The sequence below is a fragment of the Chelonoidis abingdonii genome, chromosome 4, assembly GCF_003597395.2.
Source record: "Chelonoidis abingdonii isolate Lonesome George chromosome 4, CheloAbing_2.0, whole genome shotgun sequence".
NCBI classification, from domain to species: domain Eukaryota; kingdom Metazoa; phylum Chordata; order Testudines; family Testudinidae; genus Chelonoidis; species Chelonoidis abingdonii.
Window position 1 is genome coordinate 89,359,761 of NC_133772.1, and position 24,390 is coordinate 89,384,150.

At 42.2% G+C, this 24,390-nt stretch overlaps 1 protein-coding gene across 2 annotated transcripts in view; it reads left to right on the forward strand.

Moving 5' to 3' along the window:
* LOC116832805 (cytosolic phospholipase A2 epsilon-like) overlaps nucleotides 1-24,390 on the forward strand; it is a 48,169-nt gene that overhangs the window by 20,623 nt on the left and 3,156 nt on the right. For both annotated transcript variants that reach the window (XM_032793845.1, XM_032793846.1), the window contains exons 7-19: nucleotides 377-419; nucleotides 1,261-1,339; nucleotides 2,869-3,038; nucleotides 3,165-3,260; nucleotides 4,078-4,115; nucleotides 5,675-5,810; nucleotides 12,015-12,151; nucleotides 13,144-13,369; nucleotides 15,454-15,568; nucleotides 16,066-16,203; nucleotides 18,354-18,461; nucleotides 19,987-20,175; nucleotides 23,152-23,318. In XM_032793845.1, the coding sequence (XP_032649736.1) occupies nucleotides 377-419; nucleotides 1,261-1,339; nucleotides 2,869-3,038; nucleotides 3,165-3,260; nucleotides 4,078-4,115; nucleotides 5,675-5,810; nucleotides 12,015-12,151; nucleotides 13,144-13,369; nucleotides 15,454-15,568; nucleotides 16,066-16,203; nucleotides 18,354-18,461; nucleotides 19,987-20,175; nucleotides 23,152-23,318 (1,642 nt within the window). The remainder of the gene's footprint in view (nucleotides 1-376; nucleotides 420-1,260; nucleotides 1,340-2,868; nucleotides 3,039-3,164; nucleotides 3,261-4,077; nucleotides 4,116-5,674; nucleotides 5,811-12,014; nucleotides 12,152-13,143; nucleotides 13,370-15,453; nucleotides 15,569-16,065; nucleotides 16,204-18,353; nucleotides 18,462-19,986; nucleotides 20,176-23,151; nucleotides 23,319-24,390) is intronic.

The window sequence follows — 24,390 nt, forward strand, 5'->3', positions numbered from 1 at the left end:
GCACGTGCTTGGGGTGGCATGCCACGGGGGATGCTCTGCCGGTTGCCAGGAGCCCGGCAAGCGGCTCCGGTGAACCTCTCGCAGGCGTCCCTGTGGAGGGTCCGCTGGTCCCGCAGCTCCGGTGGAGCATCCGCAGGCATGCCTGCAGGAGGTCCACCGGAGCCATGGGACCGGCGACCGGCAGAGCGCCCCCTGCGGTGTGCCGCCGTGCTTGAGGCGGCGAAATGGCTAGAGCCAGTCCTGCCTGTGTGGCCTCTAGTCAAAGAGGTACACTTTTATGAACAATCAAAAATTAAAATGATCAAGATAAAAATGCTTAAAGTAATATTTAGATGATACTGGTTGTGAAATGTGTACTTTTCATTTTGTTTTCTAGTCTGGATCTTCCTGAAACCATCATCACTAATGGGGTAGTAGTGGTAAATATTGTTTTGTTTTCTCTTGCCTGTACTGCATAGCAATACTTATCATACTGTGCAGAAACTAGAGAATCAGTAAAATGACCCAGAGCTGATACTCCTAAACACTTCCTCATGCTGAGGCAAAAGCTGAGCTTGGATAGCTTGTGAACAGTTTGCATTTCCCCACCATTCCCTACAATGTCTATGTTGGGAGTGGCTGAGACTAGAGTATCTGTGAGCTTCCTCAAGCCAGCACACCATAGAAATGACTCCAGCTGGAAAAGGCATAACAGTGAGCACTCACAGCTGGTGCTCTCCCGTTATTCCCTGCAGTGACCGTTGGAAGAAACTTCCATTGGAGTATTGCAGGAATGACATTTTACTGCTCCAGTCAGCACTCCTGCATCGTTCTGTAGCCGAGCTGTCACTAGTTATGAACACAATGAAAAATACAGAGCAAATCTTCACTCGTCAAGAACATCTGTTTTCTTTGTAGCTTTATTTTTCCCCTATGAGAGTCCCGGTGGATCCTTATAGGACCTTTAAAAATGCCTTCATTTTCTTTTGCTTTATACCACACCTCGCAGAAACCTAGAGTATGTGTATTATAGCTACTAACCCTTCACCTGAGGATTAGATATGACTCTCTCTAGAGCCTGTTAATATTAATTCTTAGTCTGCGAGAGAAATCATTGCAGAAGAATGCAAGGCACTTAGAACCAGGGATCAAGCATGCTGTCTCCACAGTACTCCCAATATTTGCCTCCCTTCCTTGTAGCAAAATAGTGGGCTGAAGAGGTAAGTCTCCCCCTGTGATATTTTCTGTGTGTAATCATCTTATTGGTCATATTTGTTACAGTCTCGTGAAATGTCCTGCTTGGAAGTTCAGGTGGATAGGAGGAGATGGAAGAAGAAGAAGAAAAAAACACATTCTACAAGTGAGGTTATTGCTTCATTAACTGGTTATTAGTAGTTATAGCCTTTGTAACAGCAACTGGGAAATGCATAATCCTTATTATGGGTTACACTGACTGAATCTATAACTAATTGTTAAAATTCCACTGCCTTAAAGCAACATTCAGGCTGAGATTTTGGGCATATTACTCCTAGTCCTGCACAGCGTACCATCATTTATACTAGTGCAAAATGTGTATAAAATGTTACCAAATCTAAATGGTAGCATGTTGCACACACTTTGCTCTGATGTATATGACCTACACAAGGTGCAGGACAATGGGGAATCAGGTCCTTGGAATTTAGACTTATGATTCCACTAATAACCTTAACTCTATCCCCTTTCCCACATGCACTGCAACAAGGTTTCCATTGCATGGTCATACATGAAATAAATGCCCCATTTGTTTATCTGCTGTTATAGAAAATAACATTTTTTATTTTTATACATGTGTATATATGTGTATATGTGTGTGCAAATTACATAATATGTCACAGTTCCATGTTTATGTGACCATCACTATGTAATGACTAGCTCTCTTGCAGTGTGTGCAGTGCATGCAGGAATGGTAACTTTCATGTGGGAATGAAAAGATTGAACTTTCTGACTTTGTGCGATTAATATCGTAGCCATAATATCACTTCCCCCAATATAAATTCCTTTGTTTTTAATTATTTTGAACTATTACAAAATAAAATCTATCTGTGTCTAAAGGTACTGTGTGCTCTGCTTGGTGCATGTGAGGGGCTGGAGTAGCGATTGCAAAGGTGGATTTAAGCTGTCTTTGAACTCCCATGGCTTCAAGAAGATGGGTTGCCTCCTAGTGTTAGATGAGCCTCAGGGCTGCTCTAATTTATACTAGTAGTTATGGCTTTCATGAGTCTATACTCCGGCTGGGAATTGGTGGCATGCTCCCTACAGTAAACCAGGGACATATGCAAAGAGAATTTCCAATTGCCCAGTTAGACTTCTAACTAGCTGGACTAGTTACACTTCTTCACACTCCCTTGTGCTGATCAAGTGTAACAAAGGAGTTGTAGCATTGGCAAGCATCAGGCCTATTATCTGTGAAGTGACTAAAACAGACAGAAAGAGATTCATCTGGTCTATCTGTTCTTATAAACAGGGTTATTAGCTATTGTAGGGTCAAATTCTGAAGAGCAGCTGCACCGCACATCATTTGGCCTATAATAACATACAATACAATCACGTACATTTGCTGTGTCAGAATACAGTGGCAGTAAATACATGGCATCCCAAAGCACAGGGGTGTTCCGATCTGGGTTTTTTGTTCAGGCCATTGTAAAGGTAGGGACATAGGCAATATTTGAATCTGAGTTCATTTCCAGATTTCAAATCTCCCCACCCCCAGGAGAGTACAGAACACGGGTTTTGGTTCCAGTCCATCTCTAGGTATTTTTGTCTTTTCGCAGGTTTTTTTGTTTGTTTTTTTACAGGCACTGGTAAAGGTTTTGTTTGATTTTGTTCTTTATTTTTGTCTCCATTTGTTAGAGCATGACTTGATGTTTACAGTGAAAGGATCCTTTGAAGAAACCCGTAGCCTTTCATTGTGCTGTGACCCCAGCTTTCATCTTACAGAGCCCATCCTGTTTCACTATGCCAACCATAGCCAGCCACAATTGGATATTACAGTCCCAAAAATGAAGACACTTCCCAGCTTTGTACGTTATAATGGAACATGGTAGTAGCATGGAGTAATATAGACAGCAACATACATCTACCTTTATTTGGGATGGGGCAGCAAAAGAGTACTTCTCCTTTTAATAAAAACCCTGGTTTCTTTTCAGTGTGCTTGTATGTCATGTAGAGCAGGAAGGAGTAGAAATGGCCCTCTGACTGTGCCATTGAATTTACTTCCCTTTGATCAAGAAGTAATAGATAAGGTAAGCACTGCCAGCCTTTTGAATAATACTGAATTTTTTGTTTAAGTTCTTGCTGGTTCCTCCCAGAGAAACAAACCCAGCCTCCTAGAAACCAAAGAGGATGCTTTCTATTAAGGAGATTAGAAAAAGAAAATATGGGAGTGTGTCTGCCAAGCTGTGGGGAAGGACCACAAAACACAATGTGGCAGTTCTTTAGTGAGATGGGAAAAGGAGGAGAAAAGAGTCTGAGATCATTCACACTCAACCGGCAAGAGGGCCTAGAGCAGGAAAAGAACTGCATAGTTCAAGGTTCTTGAAAAGCCCAGTGTCTTCTAAGAACGTAGGCTATTCTATCCTAAACCCTAACACTAGAGGCCAAATCCTCAGCTGGGCTAGGCTCACACATCAGTTCTGGTACTTCAAGCTTTTCTTTCTGGTACTCCTGATAGCCCGTCCAGGGCTTAATAATGGACTTTCCACTGGGACCACTGCTGCTCATTTTCCATTCATGTGTGTATTCCCTAACCTGTAACAGAGCTTTGGCTGCTCCATAGCTCAGTGGTGCAATAATGAGATGAGGCAGACAGAGGTAGATGATACATACAAGGTATTAACTTGGTAAATTGATGCACCAGCCTGAAAAAAACAAGGAAACATTGAGATACAAGAGAATTTTCTACAAATGTTCTTGAGGTCATATACATCACTCGGATTACCACAGCTCATGGCTTTGTGAATGTTCTGGTGACTAGGAGCAGATGAAACTCATTAAAGTGGGGAGGAAGGAAGGCTGTAGAAATATCTCATCATTTATTATATTTACATTTCTCATTTTCAGCACAGAAAATTTGACCTACGCTTTAAGACAAAACAGTGGTAAGTTTCTTTCTTGGCTCCTTGGATTCTGATGGATGGTGGTCAAGTTCTGCTCTTTGTTTCTGGGGAAAGATGTGCTCATGTCATAACTTTCTGCCATGTACTGATCTCAGATTGAGACCATGTAATAAAACACACCCAGCACAGTCAATATTTAATGAGACTTCTACGTTAGATATAGCATAAGAAGTGTTATTGATGGTAGTTTTAGAAATCTGTACGCACAGGGTGAGATTCTGTGCTGTGCTGCCAAGGCTTGTGAGGAGTTCCTTGGAAGAAAGCTTTATGAATCCTGGGCGTATCCTCCACCAGCTAAAATGAGAGGCCTTATGGACCCTTTATGCCACTCCAGACTTTTTACTTGGCATCCAGGGTTAGAAAAAGAGATCTCATTCATCTTGCTGATCTCTTATCCTCCAAGCATCACAATCCACTGAACATTCTTGTGTCAGCTATTATGCACAGTAAAATCCCTTACCTAGCCAGTGACATAAGGTAGAAGTGTTAATAAAATACTTGACAAAGAACATGTAAACCTGCCAATTGCCTTATAAAATGTAAATCCAGTTAAGATTGTACACCACAGGGTAGTGGTGCCAGTTAATAGTTCTGCAATTTCACACTTGAGTTCCTTCAGAACTCTTGGGTGAATACAATATGGTCCTGGTGACTTACTCTTTAATTTATCAATTTGTTCCAAAACCACCTCTGATGAAACCTCAATCTGGGACAATTCCTCAGATTTGTCACCTAAAAAGAATGGCTCAGGTTTGGGAATCTCCCTCAAACCCTCAGCCATGAAGATGGATGCAAATAATTCATTTAGTTTCTCTGCAATGGCCTTGTCTTCCTTGAATGCTCCTTTAGCATCTCGATTGTTTAGTGACCCCACTGGTTGTTTAGCAGACTTCCTTCTTCTGATGTGCTTAAAAAAATTGCTGTTACTTTTGAGTCTTTGGCTAGCTGTTTTTCAAATTCTTTTTTTTTTTTTGCCTTTCTGTTTTTCAAATTCTTTTTTTCCTCCTTCCTAATCATATTTTTACCATATTTTGCCAGAGTTTATGCTCCTTTTTGTTTTCTTCAATAGGATTAACTTTCACTTTTTAAAGGATGCCTTTTTGCCTCTAACTCCTTCTTTTACTTTGTGGCACTTTTTTGGTCCTCTTCCTATGTTTTTTAATTGGAGGTATACATTTAAGTTGAGACTATTATGGTGTTTTTAAAAAGTCTTTGGCATTCTACCTTTTGATTTCTGTTTCACTAATTTCCTCATTTTTGTGTTGTTCTCCTTTCTGAAATTAAATGCATTGTTGATGGGCTGCTTTGGTGCCCCCTCTCCCCCAAGGATGTTAAATTTTATTATGTTTTGGTCACTATTACCAAACGGTTCAGCTATATTCACCTTGTGGACCAGATCCTGTGCTCTGCTTAGGGTTAAATCAATAGTAATAATGGTAATGTCTTATCTGCTTATGAAGTGTATATAGTTTATTAATTTAACTATACAGTACATCTTGAGATACAAGTCATAACGTATAATATTTGTGCCTGTGTTCCAGCCGGGAAGACCTAGATGTGCGTTTGGGGTTTGAGCTGTGTGTGGAGGAGCAGGATTTCCTGCGTAAAAGGAAAAAGGTGGTTGCTGCTTCTCTGAAAAAGGTTCTCCAGCTAGAGGAGGACCTGCAGGATGATGAGGTATGTGGGGCAGAATCCTTCCCACTCCTTCTCACAGAGGTGTGCTCAGTCAATTGGGTGCCAAAATGTGGCATCTTGTTCTCTATTTTCACAATCTCCAGATGGTCAGAAAGCTTTGCACTGAAGAAGTGGGTGATTTTACTTTTTAGGAAGGAAATGAGTGGTCACTGATGACATTAATAACATATTTTTACGTATGCATACAGTTCCTAAACAGTGTTGCTTTAATAAACATATGTATTAAATACCAAGATGATTTAGGCCCATGTTCTCAGAATTACAGCGAAAGCTTTCTTAGGCCCAACCATCTTCTCAGCCAACCCATGCAGACAGACTCAGAACTTCTGTCACTCAGGCCATGTCTACACTACAAACTCATGTTGCCTCTAGTTACGTTGGCATACCACCACTGCAGTTAGTACATTGCTTTGTGTGTGTAAATACTTAGCTCCTTGTGTCCATCGTGCCCATACTCACTGGTCTGTGGTGTTGATAGAGAGTGCAGTGCACCATGAGTAGGTATCTCACTGTGCAACTCACCACCATCCAGCTCACTGTCTTTTGGGAAGTTTTGGCAATGCATGATGGGGCTTTGTCATAAACAGATAGTTAAGGGTTAATGCCTCTTTTACCTGTAAAGGGTTAAGAAGTTCATCTAGCCTAGCTGACACCTGACCAGAGGAACCAGTGGGGGAACAAGATGTTTCAAAAGGAAGGAGGGAAGTTTCCTTTGTTTAGTCAGTTTTCAGTTTCACCCAGAGTGGAAAAGATCAAGGAACCAGCCTCTTATCAGAATAGTAAGTTTTAGAAAGGAATAAATAGGTTTATGTTTATTTTCTTTTGTAACTTGTCTTGGTGCAATTACGGGGGAATTATCAAATTGGATATTCTTGTGTGTATTAAGATTTCTGCCCAGGGGGACATCCTGTGTTTTCAATCTATAGTCTGTGAGATACGCTGGTATGCTGTCTCCCAGAGGGTTTATTTTTTTCTTTCTTTTACCTTTCTTTTCTTTAATTAAAAGTCTTCTTTTTAAGAATGTGATTGATTTTTTCCCTGTTTTTTAGATCCAGGGGAATTGGATCTGGACTCACCAGGGACTGGTGGGGGGAAAGAGAGTGATCCAGATATTCAGAAATTCTGGATGGTGGCAGCAAGACCAGATCTAAGCTGGTCATTAAGCTTAGAAGTGTCCATGCAGGTCCCCACATCTGTACCCTAAAGTTCAGAGTGGAGGTGAGACCTATGACAGGCTTAAACGAGTTGCACAGGAGTAATTGGGAGCATGGGGTCAACTTCCCAGTTTGCAACTGTCTCCATCCCATAACGTTATCTGTATCCCATAATTTTTGCGCCTTTTTTTTGAAATCCCACAAACCTTCACCACAGTTCACGCTGTTCGCCATCTCTGACAGAAGCATGGAGTTAGCACAGCTCTGCACTATTGTAAGATCCTGCAGTATTTGCAGAGCTGCAAGAAGAATCAAATGATTAGGGAATATAATAATTTCTTGGAGGACAGATTCCCATGGGACATAGTGAGAACCAATTCAAGATTGTTGTTAACATTCATGGAGCAGCTGCAGATGGTGAAGTGCCACTTCTGGGCCCAAGAAACAAGCACTGACTGTTTGAGATGACAAGTAGTGACTGCAGAACTTTGAGATGTATGTGGCCACATTCCTGGATCTGTGAGCTGAGATTGCCCCAGCCCTCCAGTGCAGGGACACCAAAATGAGAGCTGCAGTGACAGTGGAGAAGCGAGTGGTGATTGCACCGTGGAAACTTGCAATGCTGGATTGCTACCAATCAGTTAGGAATCAATTTGGAGTCAGGAAATCCACCATGGGGGCTGTTGTCGTGCAGTGCAGGACTGTGACTCAGTAATGCCTCAAGACATAATGGATGGATTTGTGGTACTGGGGTTTCCAAACTGCAAAGAGTGGGGAAGGGTTGAGATAGAGCTCAGATCCCTATTTTGACACCAGATCATCTTGCCACAGAGTACATCAACAGAATGGGCTACTTTTCTATGATTATCACTGGGATGCTTCATCAACATCAATGTGGGCTGGTCAGGGAAGGTGCATGATGCTCACACACTGTATTTAAGAACACAGGACATTTCAGAAAGCTGTAAGCAGAGACTTGCTTGCCCAACCGGATGATTACTTCTGGCAATGATGAAAGCCCAGTAGTGATCCTGGAGCACCCAGCATATATCTTGCTCCCCTGGCTCGTGAAGTTGAACACCAGCCACCTCAACAACACAAAGGAATGATTCAACTACTTGCTTAGCAGGTGCAGAATAACAGTTCAGTGTGCTTTTGGTTGTTTGAAGTGATGCTGGCATTGTTCAATCACAGGATTGGACTTCAGTGAGAAAAATATCCCAATGGTTATAGCTTCCTGCTGTGTCATATCTGTGAAGCAAAGGGGGAAATGTTTCCACTGGGACAAAGGCAGAGTGGCTGTCTGCTGAACTTCAACAGCCAGATACATGGGCTGTTAGAAGAGCTCAGTGTGGAGCGATAGGTGCCGAGAGGCTTTGAAAGACCACTTGAACTGTAAGCTAGAGAAATGTATATTGTAGTCAGTGTTCCCTCTAATTTTTTGTGTCCATGGGCAGAATGAATTTTGTTATGTGCACCAATATGGAGGTGATGTGTGGCAGGTCCGTGCAGGGGCTTGCAGGAAGGGGTGCCTCTCCCTGCCATGGCTGTTCCATGCTGGAGGAGAGGCATATCTACCCGCCACAGGCCTCAACCCCTGCACAGGGTGTAATAGGCAGCTGTGCGGCCATGCAGCTTAGAGGGAACTTAGGTTGTAGTGTACTCTACCTGACCCTGCTCTGTTGTGGCCTGGTAGGAATTGTGTGGTGATTACTGCACACATAGGAATATGACAATGTCAGTGCACCTATTAATTTTATTTGTGACCAATCCTATAAGTCGTGTGGCACTGTGCAGTAACAGTTAATTGGCTGCTTTCAGAACTGCTCAGCCTTCGGCAGCATATGTTATGAACTAATAAAGTTGAATTATGTTCCAAATAATATAATTTTATTCTGTAACAAAATATGTGCAAAAAAGTGCAATTTTAAAACAAATACATTAAAAATGTAAAAAAAATTTAATAAATTAATAGAACAGAATTTATGAAGGGTAAAGAACATTCATGTTTCTCCTACACATACACTGACCTGTGAAAGCCATGGTTGGCATATGTGAAGCTGTGATTGTCTTTAATGTCCCCTGGAGCAGAGTGGTGGGGGTAGTGCGGCAACCCCGATGCCACATGGAACATTGAGTACGTCCCAATATTGAGTTCTCAATGGGCTTCAGAATGAGGCAAGCCCAGAATTGTTGAACTTGCAGGTCCACTAGAGCCTGCAACACTCTGTGTTTGCTGCCTGAGAAGCCCCAGTATGTTCTGGTGCATCTCCCTCTCCTTTTCCTGCTGGGCTCCCGGGCCTTTCTGCTCTCCCCTCATTCCTTCTCCAGTCTGTCTGCAATGTTCATTGTCCAAGCCCTGTGCTCACTTTCTAAAGCAGCACTGGCTTGCAGGATCTCACTGAACGTTTCATCCTGAGCCCTCTTCTTTCTCCCCTATCTGACTCAGGTCTTACATGGGTTTGGAAAGGGAGACCCTAAAAGCTGCAGTGGCACCAGCTGCAGATAAAACACACAGAGGTACCATTGTCAGTCTATTCATTACAGAAAGTGAAACTTAAGATGCTGACCTCACTCCCCTTGCTCCCCTAAAGTTTTAAGGACTACATTCTCACTTCTGCTTGGGATTGCTTGTGCATGGTGCCAGTCACAGCACCAACCATGGTGCGTATGGCTTGCCAAGTGTTGAGGAAATGTGGAGAGAATTGTTTGGTTGCATGAATCTAGTAGTATAGGGCATTGTCACTGCATACTGGCCCTGTTTTCCACAGCTGGTGGTGGTTTTAGCTGATACGTCACTCCTGAGGGTAACAAAGGCAGAGAGAGAACAGTTGCTGCTGGTGTCCCAAAGCTGCCTGGGCCTGTATGCTGCTAGTTTGTGTACTGCAATGATGCCTGCTGAACTGATGACTGAATGGCATGGGAAAGAGTCCTACCGAAGAGACAGATATAAAGCAATCCTTCCTAGAGATCTTAGGCAGAAGATTGCAGAGTACCTCCATGAAAGTATCATCTGTATCTCTCAGGAGGATTCAAGGGACATCCCTGAGTACATAAACAAACTTCTCTGCATGGCCCCCTCTGCTAATTCTAGAGGAGAATGAAACACAGATAGCAACTCTACCTCTCTTGGTTGTGCCAGTACCTCTTCTAGCACAAGTAAATTAATGATAAGTCAAAAGATGTGTCCTGCTATTTTGGGGAAGCCATCCTTCTAATTGAGAAATTATCTATACACTTACCCAAGGTTCCTTCCCCTGCATTGGGGTAACCCATGCTTTACTGGCAGGACTGGTTGGACTGTGGGAGGAATCAAAAACAGGTCCCGGCTCGCTGTGCAGCTGGATTCCCCAGGTTGCCTGTCCTCCATACTCCTCATTCTCTTCCCCATCCACTATCTCTTCCACCTCACTGTGGACATCCTGTGACTCAGTCTCCATGGAGGTATCAGTGGTGGTGTGGGAAGTGGTGGTGGGGTCTCTGCCAAGTACAGCAAGCAGCTCTTATAAAAGCAGCAGTTCTGTGGCACAGCAGATCAAGTGTTGGCCTGTCTGGCTTTCTGGTATGCCTGCTGCAGCTCCTTGGCTTTCACTGTACCCTGCTGTTGATCCCTGTTATAGCCCTTCTCCTGCATCCTCTGAGCAAGCTGTTCACAGAGGTTGACATTTCTATGGCTGGTGCTGGAGCTGTGCCTGCACAGCCTCTTCAGGCCTAGGAGGGTCAATATCTCCTGTCTTTTCCAGGCAGAAGCATGTCTGGAGCATGGAGCTGGCATGGTCAGCTTAGCAGTTGAACTCAACAATGTAGAGCTGCTAGGGGTGCTTGCCAAGTTGGGCAATCAGAAAAAGGAATTTCAAAAATTCTATGACCCCTGAGTTGGGGAGTCCACAACTGAGACCAGAGCAGACAGCAGGGGGCATTGTGGGACAGATGCTGGAGGACACTTAGGGTCAAGATAAGTAACGCAGTGTCTACACTCACACTGCATCAACCTATGTACATCGACTGTGGCTCTACACTGCTTGGGGAGGTAGTTTTACTAAGCTGGCATAAAGGAACACTTACATTGGTGGGAGACAAATGTAAGTGTAGACACATGCACAGCTAGGTCAATCTAAACTGCCTTGTGTTGACCTAACTTTGTAATGCAGACCAGGCCTTACTGTTTACAAATTTACAATTGATTTGAACCTGACTTTCCATTTGCACCTGTGCTGCGTGGGTGCAAAATACTATGATTCTGAAGTGGTTGTGTTTACTACTACTTTGCACTCACCTAGCAAGTGCAAATGACTACACAAGGTACACACTGGGCAGGTTTAAAGTCATCCACACTTCTGCCCAAAAATGATACTTCCTTAAAGACTTTAGGCTAAATTTACCATTTGTGCCAGCAGTGTCTTTAGCCCAGTGCATGGTATCTATCTTTAGTGTTAGTTGAGCCAACTTATCTTTCATGTGAGACATAGGTTTAAGTCACTGGGGGAAATGGTACAGAAATTTAAACTCATTTTACAAATTTTTGGATAAAAAAATAAAACAAAACTCACAAAACCTTAAATTCTACAAGGTTTGCCTATTCCTAGATGACCAATACCTACTGACAAGGTCACAACAGTGATAGTTTATTGCATTTAGTACAAGTCTATTACAATCAGTCTAATACAAGTCCAACATAAAAATACAGGAATTTGTATTAATCTAGAGGATTTTTTAGGAGAATTGAAAGTACTGAGGTTAGTCTCCAGTTATGCTCAGTGTTTAAAATTCCATGTCTAACATAACAGCCTTTGCTTTCCAATTGCTAAGTAGTAAGTTACAGAAAACTCAGAGCAATTCCAGTTACTTCTATGCAGCATGGTTAATTCAGATCATGTCTCTGCTTGCAAACTGATCATATACAATTTTTTTTACCATTTAATCAGGGCCTGAACTTCTTAACATAATTTCTACTCATCTCTATTCTAATCAATAATTGTCCTCACCCATATAGTTATTTTTCATTAAATGTATGCTTTCTTGCATTGAATAGGTACCAGTGGTGGCATTCATGACAACAGGTGGTGGTACGAGAGCAATGACAGCAATGTACGCTCACCTGTTGAGTATTCAGAAGTTGAATGTTTTGGACTGTATTTCGTACATCAGTGGTTTATCTGGCACAACATGGTAAGGAGGACTAAGCTTCTGACACAAAGAAATTAAGAACATAGTCTCCAGAGTAGTGAAATGTTTATTAGTCTCCAGGTAGTTATGCATGTGCCCATTGTAATCTAGTTTAAATATCTAATTATTATTATTTGCATACACAAACCAAGATACCATCACTGTTTATGGTTTCCAGAGGCCTTTTTGGCCAACAGAATTATAATTAACAAGCAGATTTATTCATCTAGTGTGACTTTTTCACGTTGGCCTTGATTTCAGATTGGGTGCGTGGGTTTACACCTTGATGTGCCTTTCAGGTTTGAATGAAACCAAAAATCTCAGTGTTTATGAATATTTGCTGTCATCCATGATCATATGTGAATGATATGAACACTGGAAAAGTAGCAAAGTGAATTAGAGAGATTAGAGCATCTGAAGCTACAGGCAACCAAGGGAGACCTGGTGCTAATAAATGTACAGTTCTACGCCACCAGCACAAGTAGGAAATAATAATTAATTAATATATAACTCTTAGCAAAATGGATTGTTGTAATAAAGCAGCCACACCCCATCACATTAAAACAATCTTGTTCTAATTTGGTGGTGTTAATACTACCCTAATATCACTTTTTTGATGTACCTAAGCAATGTAGTTGCTTCAGGGTGGGTATAGAATCAGGATTGGGGAGTTTGTTACAAATCCAAAACTTGAGCTAGGCTTCCAAATTGTTTGCTGAAATTCACAAACCTTTTGGCAAACCTGGACTGGGTGTCGAGCAAGTATGAGCCCAGTTAATGGACATTTTATGAAAGTTGGTGGTTTCAGTTAAATTTAGTTACATTTCACTGAGATTTTTGGTTTCATTCAAACCTGAAAGGCACATCAAGGTGTAAACCCATGCACCCAATCTGAAATCAAGAAATGTTGTCCAACGCTGTCTAAGCCAAAACTTGAGAGTTTCAAGGAGCTCTAATTTTGAATCCCAACTTTTCCTTATATTTCCTTTTGTCAGGACAATGTCAAATTTGTATGAAGATCCTGACTGGTCACAGAAAGATATGGAGGCATCAGTCAGTGACGCTCGGAAACACGTGATCAAAAACAAGTTCTTGGCCTGTTTTTCCGTGGATCGTCTGAAATACTATGTAAAGGAGCTGCAACAGCGAAAACAAGAGGGGCACAAGATATGTTTTACAGATCTGTGGGGACTCATCATTGAAGCCATGTTACATGATGGGGTACTATAGAACATTTGCTCTTTTCAGAGTCCTCTAAGTAGCTAATCTTCTGAAAGTAGAAATGAGGATAAACTGTAAACCCTAACTGAATACGCTCACTCAACATGGCTGCAGAGTTATCCGCACAAATAAGTTTTATTTGTTGATTGGATCATGTATATGTTAAAATTAGACTTGTTCAAAAAACAGGAGAGAAATCCACTGCTCATGGAAACTCTAGAAAATCCAAAATTCTTTTTAAAAGCTGATTTTTCAAAGTGCCTTAAAATCCCTATGCATAGGGAGATTGCTTTGATAATGCATATGCTACAAGTGGAGCAAATCTGGAATTGTTTGGTCAAGCAGTTCCCAAAATGCAGCCCAACCCCTTTGACATATGAGCTGCTTTTACTTTTCGAAGTGCTCTCAAATCCATGTGCAATTTTGAGGAAGTTTTACCCCCCACCAGCACTCTATAAATGCTTCCCCAAAGCCATCTACCCTTCTCTCCACATCTCACCTTGTACCAGGTTAGTGGGCAGTATTGTGACTGGGAGATAAAGCCTAGTATGAGGGAGAAAGGGGACTGGTAAGATAGGTGAAGGAGGGGAGTAGCTACCATGTTGAAAATGACACAAAAGAGGTTAATGCAAGTGTCCTAGCCAGGATGAATCTCTTCTCCACCAGGACAGGCTCACTGAATGCCTGCCAGGCAACTGTAAGTAGGACTGACTCTGTCCGGGGAGCCGGGAACAGACACACTCCAAGCATGCCACAGCATGTAACTCTGAGGTGAAAAGCAGCATGTATGACTCCATGGGCACATGGAACTGAGACTGGGCTAGGGAAGGAGGAGGAGGCAGCACACTCACTGGGATGAATGAATTTTCATTTTGTTGTTGTCCATAACAGTTCAATATTTCATTTTCCAAATTTTCCCTGGAATTTTTCTATCCCCATTTTTTGTTCCCCAAATCAGTAACTCTTCTAAATGAATTGATTTTGATTTTTAAAAATGATTCCCACCCCCCCATTTTTGAAAAACGGTCAGTGTGACACTAAGATGAGCAGTGAAAATTAGCAACATAAAGAATCAAATCAGACAAATAATATTAAAAAAAAAATACAAATTTCACTGGATGACCAAACTTTTTCACATTTAAACATTTCCATCAAAATTTTCTACATTTAAAACACACACCCACACAAAATCCCCTATTTTATTATCCATTATTATTTACTTATTCCACAAGGTCACTGAAAAAATTCAAAATTTCAACTCCCTCCAATTAAAACACAATAGGAGAATTTTGTGACTGATGATGCAGGCAGATGCGAGTATCATTTCTCTGTGTTGGCAAAACCCTTTGCTCCCAGAGTTGAATTCAATCCAAAGAAGGGCAAGTAATGTTGGCCGTGCTGCCCTCCTTCAAGGTTCCAGGCCAGGGTGTGGGGAGCAGTGGCACCTTCCCCATGAAACCACTTCAGAGAGGTGCTGAATCAGCACCTTGTGCAGCCAGGCTGGCACTTAACACTGTTCACAGCCAGCATTGCCCTCTATTGGTCAGTGCTGCATGGTGCAAGTCACCTGTGCCCTGCACAATGGAAACAGGTTCTAGCCACGCTACAGATTTAAACCATATCATAACTGGGGCTCTTCGTTCTTGTACACTTGTGCTGTAGTAGTGTCTTTCCTGTAACATTTACCCTTTCTGGATGAGATGACTCATGCATGTTCTCAACTGAGAATTTTTTTAAAAAAAGAGGGGGGCATTTTTTTTTAAATAAGCAAAAGGTAAAACTTAACAGTTTTCACCAGTGAAATCTTTGAATTTTACAGTATACAAAACCTTGGCAAACTGATTTTTAAACAACTTTAAGCATTCAAGTGAATAAGACTACTCACATGCTTAAGGTTAAGCACATGCTTATGTGCTTTGGTGGATCAGGAACAGAGAGCTCAGCACATTACAGGATCAAGCCCATAGAGGAGAACCTGGCTGGAATCAAGTAGGCATTTCACTGTAATATTCCAGGCTCCAATACAGTGGTAGGTCCCTATGTCATTTAAATTTTCCTCAGTTATGTATCTTGTTTCCAAACAGGAAGACCAGCATAAACTCACAGATCAGCAACAAGCACTAACTCATGGTCAGAATCCCCTGCCCATCTACCTTGTTCTCAATGTGAAGGACAAAATTAGCAATCAAGATTTTAGAGGTAATAATTATGCTCTAGGCATTTATTTTTCTTTAAATCTAACAGGGTTCATCTTAGGGTTAAGCAAACTGGTTAACTTAATGCAAGAATCCTTCTTAATTCACTCCAAAAGTGGCCTTATATTTCTTATTAATTAAATTTGTGTGTCTCTATATTTCTGGTTTTGCCTGGGATCAGAAGCAGAATATTAAGACAGAGGCTATTATCACAAGAGTATCTGGCCTGCATAGAAGCCGGAAGTACCAGAAATCTCATGAGCTTTCCAGACACCTGTGGTTGAAGAGAATTCATTCTCCATGCTCATCAATGTTATGTCTGTATTGAATAAAAGTGGCTAGTTAGAAAATATGGTAGTTCAGCAACTAGTTTGTCATGAAGAGGCTGAAACCAAAATCTTATTCCTTTAATAACTCAATTTATTTATATAACAACAATATTTTTCTTTACCCGCAGTCAGGTTACTGCAGTAATACTGTTTCTTGTGACTCTTTCTTTAGAATGGATGGAGTTCACACCCTATGAGGTGGGACTCCTTAAATATGGGGCCTTCATTCGCGCTGAGAACTTCGGAAGTGAGTTCTTCATGGGTCGGCTGATGAAGAAGCTCCCAGAATCCCGGATCTGCTTCTTGGAAGGTGATATATTGTCCTGGAAAAATGTAACATAAGCCAGTCACTGGCAAACCACAGTTTTATGGCTGCTGCAATTGGTACAGTCTCAGCTTCTAGAAACTGTATAAGGTGATGTATCTGAACCAATAGCATGTTATGATCTGCAGATTTAAAATCTCTATAGTGAAATTAAGTGAGTTAGATTAGTGTGATTTCATTATACTTTTATGCACAAGGCATCTGAAAGATATCTTTTCACCTTTATTTGAACAAAATTTTCAAAATGTTGCAGTATGCTCAAGTACTAGTCTCTTCTGGATCTCAAATCTATGAAATTCAGCCCCCCGGTATAGACTGGTCCTACCGCTGACTTTTAGTGCTGATTGATTCAGCAATGTAACATTGAAACATAACCTAATAATCATCAATATGTCTAATATTCTAAAGCAGGACAGCTGTTCTAAGGAGGGTCTTTTGCACATACTGGATCCTCAAACTCTTTACAAATGTAAAGAATACAATTTAATAAATAATATCAGAGAACAGAGAAATGAACAGAAACAGACGAGAGAGAAATGAAACAGCATGTAGTTTTTCAGATGAGTTTTAAAAAGAGATGTGACGTGGATGAAGCAGAAGGAAGCAGGAAGAGGCTGCCAATTTATGGCTGGTTAGCAATATTATTGTCACTGTGATGGACATGAATTATAGTTAAAATGTATAGTAAAGTAATAACAATACCTACCGCATACATATATGTAGTCTTGTTGTAGCTGTATCAGTCCCAGGACATTAGAGTCAAGGCACGTGAAGTAATATCTTTCATTGGACCAACTTCTGTTGGTGAGAGAAAGAAGCTTTCTAGCTTACACAGAGCTCTTCTTCAGATCTGGGAAACTAACTCACGCCATGGCTACACTAGAGAGCTTACAGCAGCATAGCTGGATCAAGGCTGTAAGATCTCCTGTGTAGCCGCTCTATGCCAACAGGAGAGAGCAGTCTCGTCAACATAATTAAACCACCCGCAATGAGTGGTGATATCTTTGTCAGTGGAATGTGGTTTTTCCAGCTTTATAGGACTATAGCACAGTATTGTCTATACAGCTTCATCAAACTGTTATAATATAAAATTATGAGGGCACAACTGGATTGTAACCAGATGCCTCAATATGGTAATTCTGTATTGTAAGTTGAATCTAATATTTCCTTCCCTTCCTTCTGCATAAGCACTGCAGACAGCTATAGAAAAAGAAAGCCCCTGGCTTACTCTTCCTGCTTCTCATCCTGATTGCTGTAACTAAAAAGGATTTATGTAAAGAGAGTTTCAGGTTCCTGTTATTAAATTAGCAATGTTGTGACTATTTGCCTGTAGGGAGCTTTCACAACAGCCATTCGAAAAGGCTTTCAGTGACAGCACCAAACTGCCTTTACACTGCCCACACCCAGGAAAGTGTGGATGCTGACTAACATAAGTCATGTAACCCCTAACTGCATTCAGTGATTGACTCAAATGCTCTTGGAAGTGCTCTTTGTAATTCCAAGTTGGTGTACATGTAATCTCCCAACTGCTCAGACCCAGCTATTCCTGGCCCTCATTCAAATCCCCCAAACTGGCCAACATTTCGAATCTTCAGGAAATGTAGTATTTGTGTTGTTGCCAATTCATGTGATTTCCTCTTCCCCAGTCCCACCCAAATCGTGCAATACTTGGTATTTTTCTTAAAGCCCAATTCCTGGAGGTATGTGATTAGTTGGGAATCTGAGCTGTCATTTTTTTTTAAAAAGTAAGCTTCCAACCTGGATTGCATATCTGTAGCCGGAGTGCAATCCAAATGAGTCAAGAATTTGGGACTGCAAGAACCAGAGTCTTGAAAGAAAATGCAAAAGTCTGATGACTTTTTATTAAAGAAGCTATTTGCAGTGTAACAACAAATATAGTGAACCTACAAATTTATGAAACATACTATGTAGCCTATGCCGGTAGATGGCCCTCTTTATATTTACTATACATGTGAGCGTGCAGAGAGAAAGAGAGAAAGATACTTCTTTTTTATATGGAACTCTCTTAACAGAAAGAAATTGAATAAAGTTTACTAATAAGGCAGAAGGCAACTTTTAAATAAAATGCTTTGAAGTTACAGGTTATTCTCGATCAAATTTCTTTCATATCACAGGGATCTGGAGTAGTGTGTTTTCATTGAACCTTATGGATGCCTGGTATATCTCCTTTGAGTCTGAAGAGTTCTGGCACAAATGGACCCAAGACAGAGTTATTGACATTGGTTAGTTATTTTTACATTGCATTTTTGCTTTACTTTTTCTTAGGGTTATTTTATTTAATTACTTTACTAAATTATTTATTATCTAATACATGAAGTGGAAAGCCATGTCTTGAGTTACTGTGCAGCAATCGTTTTGGTTGATTGAGAAGCAGAATTGATGAGATCTACCATAGATATAAATGAGATGCCCCTGCGGGAGGAGGGTAAACTACAGAAGAAAAAATATTCTTGAAAGTGTGGGAGGTGGGGCTTATCCTTCCAGGGCCCACCATTCTTCTGTGTTCTCTGTCTAGCCAAACACCAGATGCGTGTTCTCCCTGCGAGTGAGGTTTAACATATTCTTGTTTCCTTTGTTAGTTTTTGCTGTTTGCAAGTGGTTTTTAGTTTTGATCCCACTCAGGTATGTTTTCTTATGGCTTTACTTACCATTCATTAGGATGCCCAGGGATGTAAGACATACATTATAATAACAATAATAATAATAATAAAAAGCAGCATAGCTGTGCATGATACTTTTCAGAAATAAAAGATATTGTCCCTGCCCCAAGGAGTTTACGATGCAAAGGTCCAATTCTGTAAACCTTTACTACTGAATACTAGAGTGCTTCTTCCTGTGGGTCCTTTCACTAAGGTCAATAGAAAGCAGTACACTTAACAGTGAGGGCTTGCAGGTTGGGGACCAAAATGTGAGGCCACGTCTATACGACGCGCCATATCAGCGCATTACAATCGATTGCTCGTGGATCGATATATCGCGTCTCATCTAGACGCGATATATCGATCCCTGAGCGCGCTTACATCGATTCCGGAACTCCACCAATTCCAACGGAGTTCTGGAATCGACATGGTGAGCCGCGCACATCTATCCCGCGCGGTGAAGACGGGTGAGTAGATTGATTTTAGATAATCGATTTCAGCTACGCTATTCTCGTAGCTGAAATTGCGTATCTAAAATCGATTTTCGCGCGTCGTGTAGACCTGGCCTGAGATACAGTAAATCCTCACAACAGACTTTGTGGAGAAAGAAGAGCACTGCTGCAAATATTACTGTGATTCATTTTATCTTGTTGCATTTGTAAGCTGCAGCTTGTTGTTTTATATATATATATTGTTAGAAAGAGAATTAAGAGACTGAATTTGTTGGAGAGATAGGAAGTTAGTAAAGGGATGTGTGTGTGTGTGAGAGAGAGGGACATGGGAAGGATGCAGGAGAGGAAAATTATTAAATTATTTTAGGTGCAAAATGTTGGCTTAGATAAGGTCAGAGGCAGAGAGAAGGAAGTTACAGTATAGCAGGTTAAAGAGAACTATATTATGGACAAGGCTTTTAGTAGTGCTGACTGAGAAGAGGAGGCAGATTTTGGAAAAGTTAGACAGATAAGCAAGTAGGTCTGTGGACAGCCTGGATGTTAGGAGAGAAGGAAGCTGAAATGAAGCCAAACATATACTATAATAATTTATTATTATAGAGGATTATCCCCAAAATGAATCCAGATATACAAAACTTTTATCATTTTCTCTGCAGAGGAAGAACCTGTTCTACCTACGAGGCCAAGCACGTTAACTACTCGGGTGGTCTCCCCCCCAGATAGCCTTTCAACTGTTTTTCGAGATGTTCTTATGTTGCGGCCAGCAGTTTCAGAAATCCACAATTTTCTAAAGGGTTGCCAGATGCACAATAACTACTTGGAGAATGAGTTTTCTAGATGGAAAGGTATGGTGATAACTTCCTATCTGAAGCTGCGTTTTTAAAGATTGGGATGGGGTCTGGAATTTAGTGTGGATAGCTGTAGTCCTTAGTGGAAGTGAATGAAGCAACTCAAATGGTTCGTTACTTTGTGAGAAATCCTAGGTAGTAATACATGGTGATGTGTTGTGGTGTGATATGATATGATATGATATGAAGGCTTCACGGGTATAAATTTGGATACACCCATTACCCATGAGTGGCAAAGCCATGAGTAAATTATGCAAGCTATTATTATATTGCTGTTGTTTATATACCAGATATGCCCCAAATATGGAAAGGATTGTCAAGACATTGAGGAGGCTGAAGTTTCTGTCTCCCAAACAAATGCCTAGGAAACCTTTATACCATAACACAGTGTCATATATTCTGTATATGCCGTGGATGTTACAGAACATTTGCTCTAGGAATGTCTTAGCTTTCAGACGTGCATTTGGATTATTTTTGGGGCCCAATGTTTCAAATGTCAGAGGTCTTAGTTACTATGACTCTAACTATGCAGGGCTTGGAGAAAGCCATAAAAGCTTCTAGAAAGGATAGTCAAACCTTTCTATACCTAAATTCATCATGACTTTAAGTAAGATAGCTCACAGTCCTGCAGGGCTAGAAGCAAATGCAGTTTCCCACTGGGAATCCCCCCTTCCCAGTGATATAAAGATCCTGTTTTTAGCATTGCTTTTGATAATAGATTTTAAAGCTGTGACATTTTTACTTACAGAAAGGCTTTTCTTGGTGCATGACTGAATCTTGCCCACCTGGGGCCTTGGACATGTATAATTTTTGGGGAAAAATCCACATTTAGAAGGGGAGAAAATATTTCTTTTGTAGGTTGATTTAAGCTTCTCAGAGGTTTGGAATGTAAGTCCCAGGGGTATGTATTAGTGGCCAGAGGGCAGACAAGGCAGTTAAAGGTATACGATAATTCCTTTATCACGTGGCTTTGCAATTTATACCTCTGGGGGAATTCTGTGCCACTGTATGTGCACAGAATTCATGTCCCCCACAGATCTCTTTGCTTTCCTGCAGAAAAATAACTTTCTAACTGGGAAGCAAAGGGAAGCTGCAGGAACAGTCACACACCACTCCCTAGCAGCACAGGTATATCATTTCAGGCACCTGAAGCAGCCGGCAGAGAGGTAAACCACTACAGGTCTGGGGAAACCCCAACCAGTGGCTCCTACCCTGAGCCAGGATCAGCTGCTAGTCTCAGCTGGGCTGGAGGCAGGAGATGACAGAACTTCCTCTTTCCCTGCAAGGAGCGGCTGGGGCTGTGTCAGACCCAGCCGCAGAAACCTCCCCCAGCTGCAGTAAGCTCAGCATCCTCCCCTGCTTCCTCACCCATGACTCCTCAGCTGCAGGAGAAGGGGTCACTATATGAGGAGCTGCTCCCCCATCCTCCCAACCCCCGTGCATCTGGACCTTCCATACCCAGACACCCCTGCCAAGCTTCAGCCCATACACTCAGAACCCCCTTAACATTCCATACTTGAACCCCACCTCACTGAACCTCAAATTGTGCATTTGGAGTCCCCTTGCACCCAGACCCGCTGCCTCTGGACCCCCACCCCTGCACCCCAGACCACCCCCCACTGATCTCCCTGCATTCAAACCCGCACCTTGATGAGCCCCACCTCCCCACACCACCCTGAGCCCTCACATCCAGACACCCATGCCACTGACCCCCAACTTGCTGCACCTCCACCCCACCAAGCCCCACTCCCCCAGCACCCAGACCCCCATCCCACCAAGCCCCACTCCCCCAGCACCCAGACCCTTCCACTAAGCTCCAACCACCTTCAGCTGGAAGCTCCTGCAGAGTCCTATTGCCCCTGCACCTGGAACCCCCACAACGAGCCACTGTGCATTCAGATCCTGCAACACCTAGACTCCCCCCCACTGAACTGCCTGCACCCAGATTGTCCCACACAGAACCCTTTCATCCTACACCTGGATCCCCCTACACTGAGCCCCTTCACACTTGGATCCTGCCTGGTTGAGCCACCCTGCCCCACACCTGGTGCAGAGAGGCAGGGCCCCAGGGTGTTTCTGGGGCAGGTCCAGGCCTTGTGCTGTGTCAGGGTCAGGTGTAGCCTCACCACTGAGTCTGTGTCCTGGGGGTGGGGGAACTGCAGGGTGATCTCCCACCTTTGTGCAGCCAGTGGCCTGTGCTCCCCACTGCCATGCTGGAGCCTCTACATTTATTTATTGATAAATAAAACTTAAAGAATTTTTAATTTTTTTGGCACAGAATGCCCTCAGGAGTAAATTTATCACAAGTAGCATGTGTGAGGGTGAGTATATATGCAGTAGTTGCAGTTAAAAAGTTGTTTTTTTTCCCCTTTTTACTGGTAGGTAAGATATTACTGACTCTGGCGGTATTCCCCATTATAAATATACAGAATTATCCTTAAAGCAGTAATATTTCATATACCAGTGAAAGGAAAAAGAAAACTGTATAGTTTCTCTAAATGTACATATATCTATCTTTGGTCCTTATATGACCTCACTACCATAGTGTCTGGACACCTTCCAGCCTTTATCCCCATGAAGTAGGAAAGTACTATTATCCTCATTTTTCGCATAGAGAAGTGAGATAGAGAGAGACCAAGTGACCTGGCCACAATCATACAGGAACACTGTAGCAGAGCAGGGAATTGAACTCTGGTCTTGTGTGTCCCAACCTAGAGGCCCTTTGTCTGCAGAAAGCATTACTTCATGCTGCCCAAAAGGGTGGTTGCTGCAGGTCATAATGCAAAAGGCAGAATGAGGAAACCCAGATGTGAAGAACAAAAAGACTGAACTTCAATTGTACAAAACTGTGTCTGGAGTCAAAAAGGGAGCTGAATTCTCTTTCCACGCTCTAACTCTGTATTGTCCTCAGACTAGTAGAACACCTACCCTTGCAGTGATGCGTACTCTTGACAAGAAATATTTTTCTGGTAGACTGTGAGCTTGACTGTCACCCTAACCAGCTGACAGGAACAGCAGATCACCTCGCTCTGGTAGACACTGCATTTGTCTTTGAAACCAGTTACCCACCGCTTATGAGACCTGAGAGGAAAGTGGACCTCATCCTGCATTTCAACTACAGTTCAGGATCACAGATAGCGGTCAGACTTTTTGCCTTTTTCTTAAGTAATATCCCCCCTTTCAGCTGCCAGAATTCTTAACTCTCTATTTCCAAACACTTAAAGAAAAAGTTGTTTCTAACAGGAATAAACTCATACTACCAGTGGTGTGAATCCTTGTTTCAGGATCACCGGACTCTGTGCTAAACATAAAAAACACTACCTAGGCCCAGATCCACAAGAGGACTTAGGTGTCTAACTCTGATTTTAGGCACCTAAATGCAAAATGTAAGCACCAATGAGAGCCTCAAAACCCCTGCTCAGCCACCATCTAACCCTGCAGGCACCTAAGACACCTACATTATTTCTGTAAAAGTCCCCTAGAAGCTTAAGTTTCTGCCACTGGATATGTGCACTGCTGCCTCAGCTAGACAGCCGGACACCAATATCACATCCAAGCCTCAGCAGAATCCTCAAACCAGGAGAAACTATGGGTTGCTATGGCTATCTTACCAGAGGGACCCAAATTGGTCAGCATTCTCAAAGCATGTCTGACTTCAGTTGGAGGGATGGGGAGGAGGCAGCCTCCCCTATATCCTTGAGCCCAGTGATTATGGCACTCAGTAAGTAGGAAACTCATTTTCAAATACCTTCCCTACATTAGGCAAATGGGGGGGAATTGAACTGGGGTCCCCCACCTTCTGGATGAATGCCCTAAATATTGAAGTAAATGTTATAAGAGAGGCTGCTGCATCTCCTCCTTCCAGCGTTTTCACTAGGAGTTAGGCATGTGTTCCTGTCTTTCTGGCAAGGGCTGGCTTAGTCGCCTGACTCCAGGAGAGGGTTTACAGCTTTGGATCTCAAGTAGAGATAGGTGCCTTGCTCCAGTCTGGATTTAGATGCACAAGCCTCAGCGAGGCAGAGATTAGAAAAAACCCCTTTCATCAGCATCTGCTATTGGCTTGTTTAGGCAGCTCCTCAACTAGCTTTTGTGGATCCCATTTTCAGGTGCCTATCTTTCCCCATGCATTGTACAGGAAACCTGCTAAACTCAGGGATTGTGAATTCTACTGGGTGGCTAGGTACCTTAGTAATTATAGTAGAGATGGTGTGC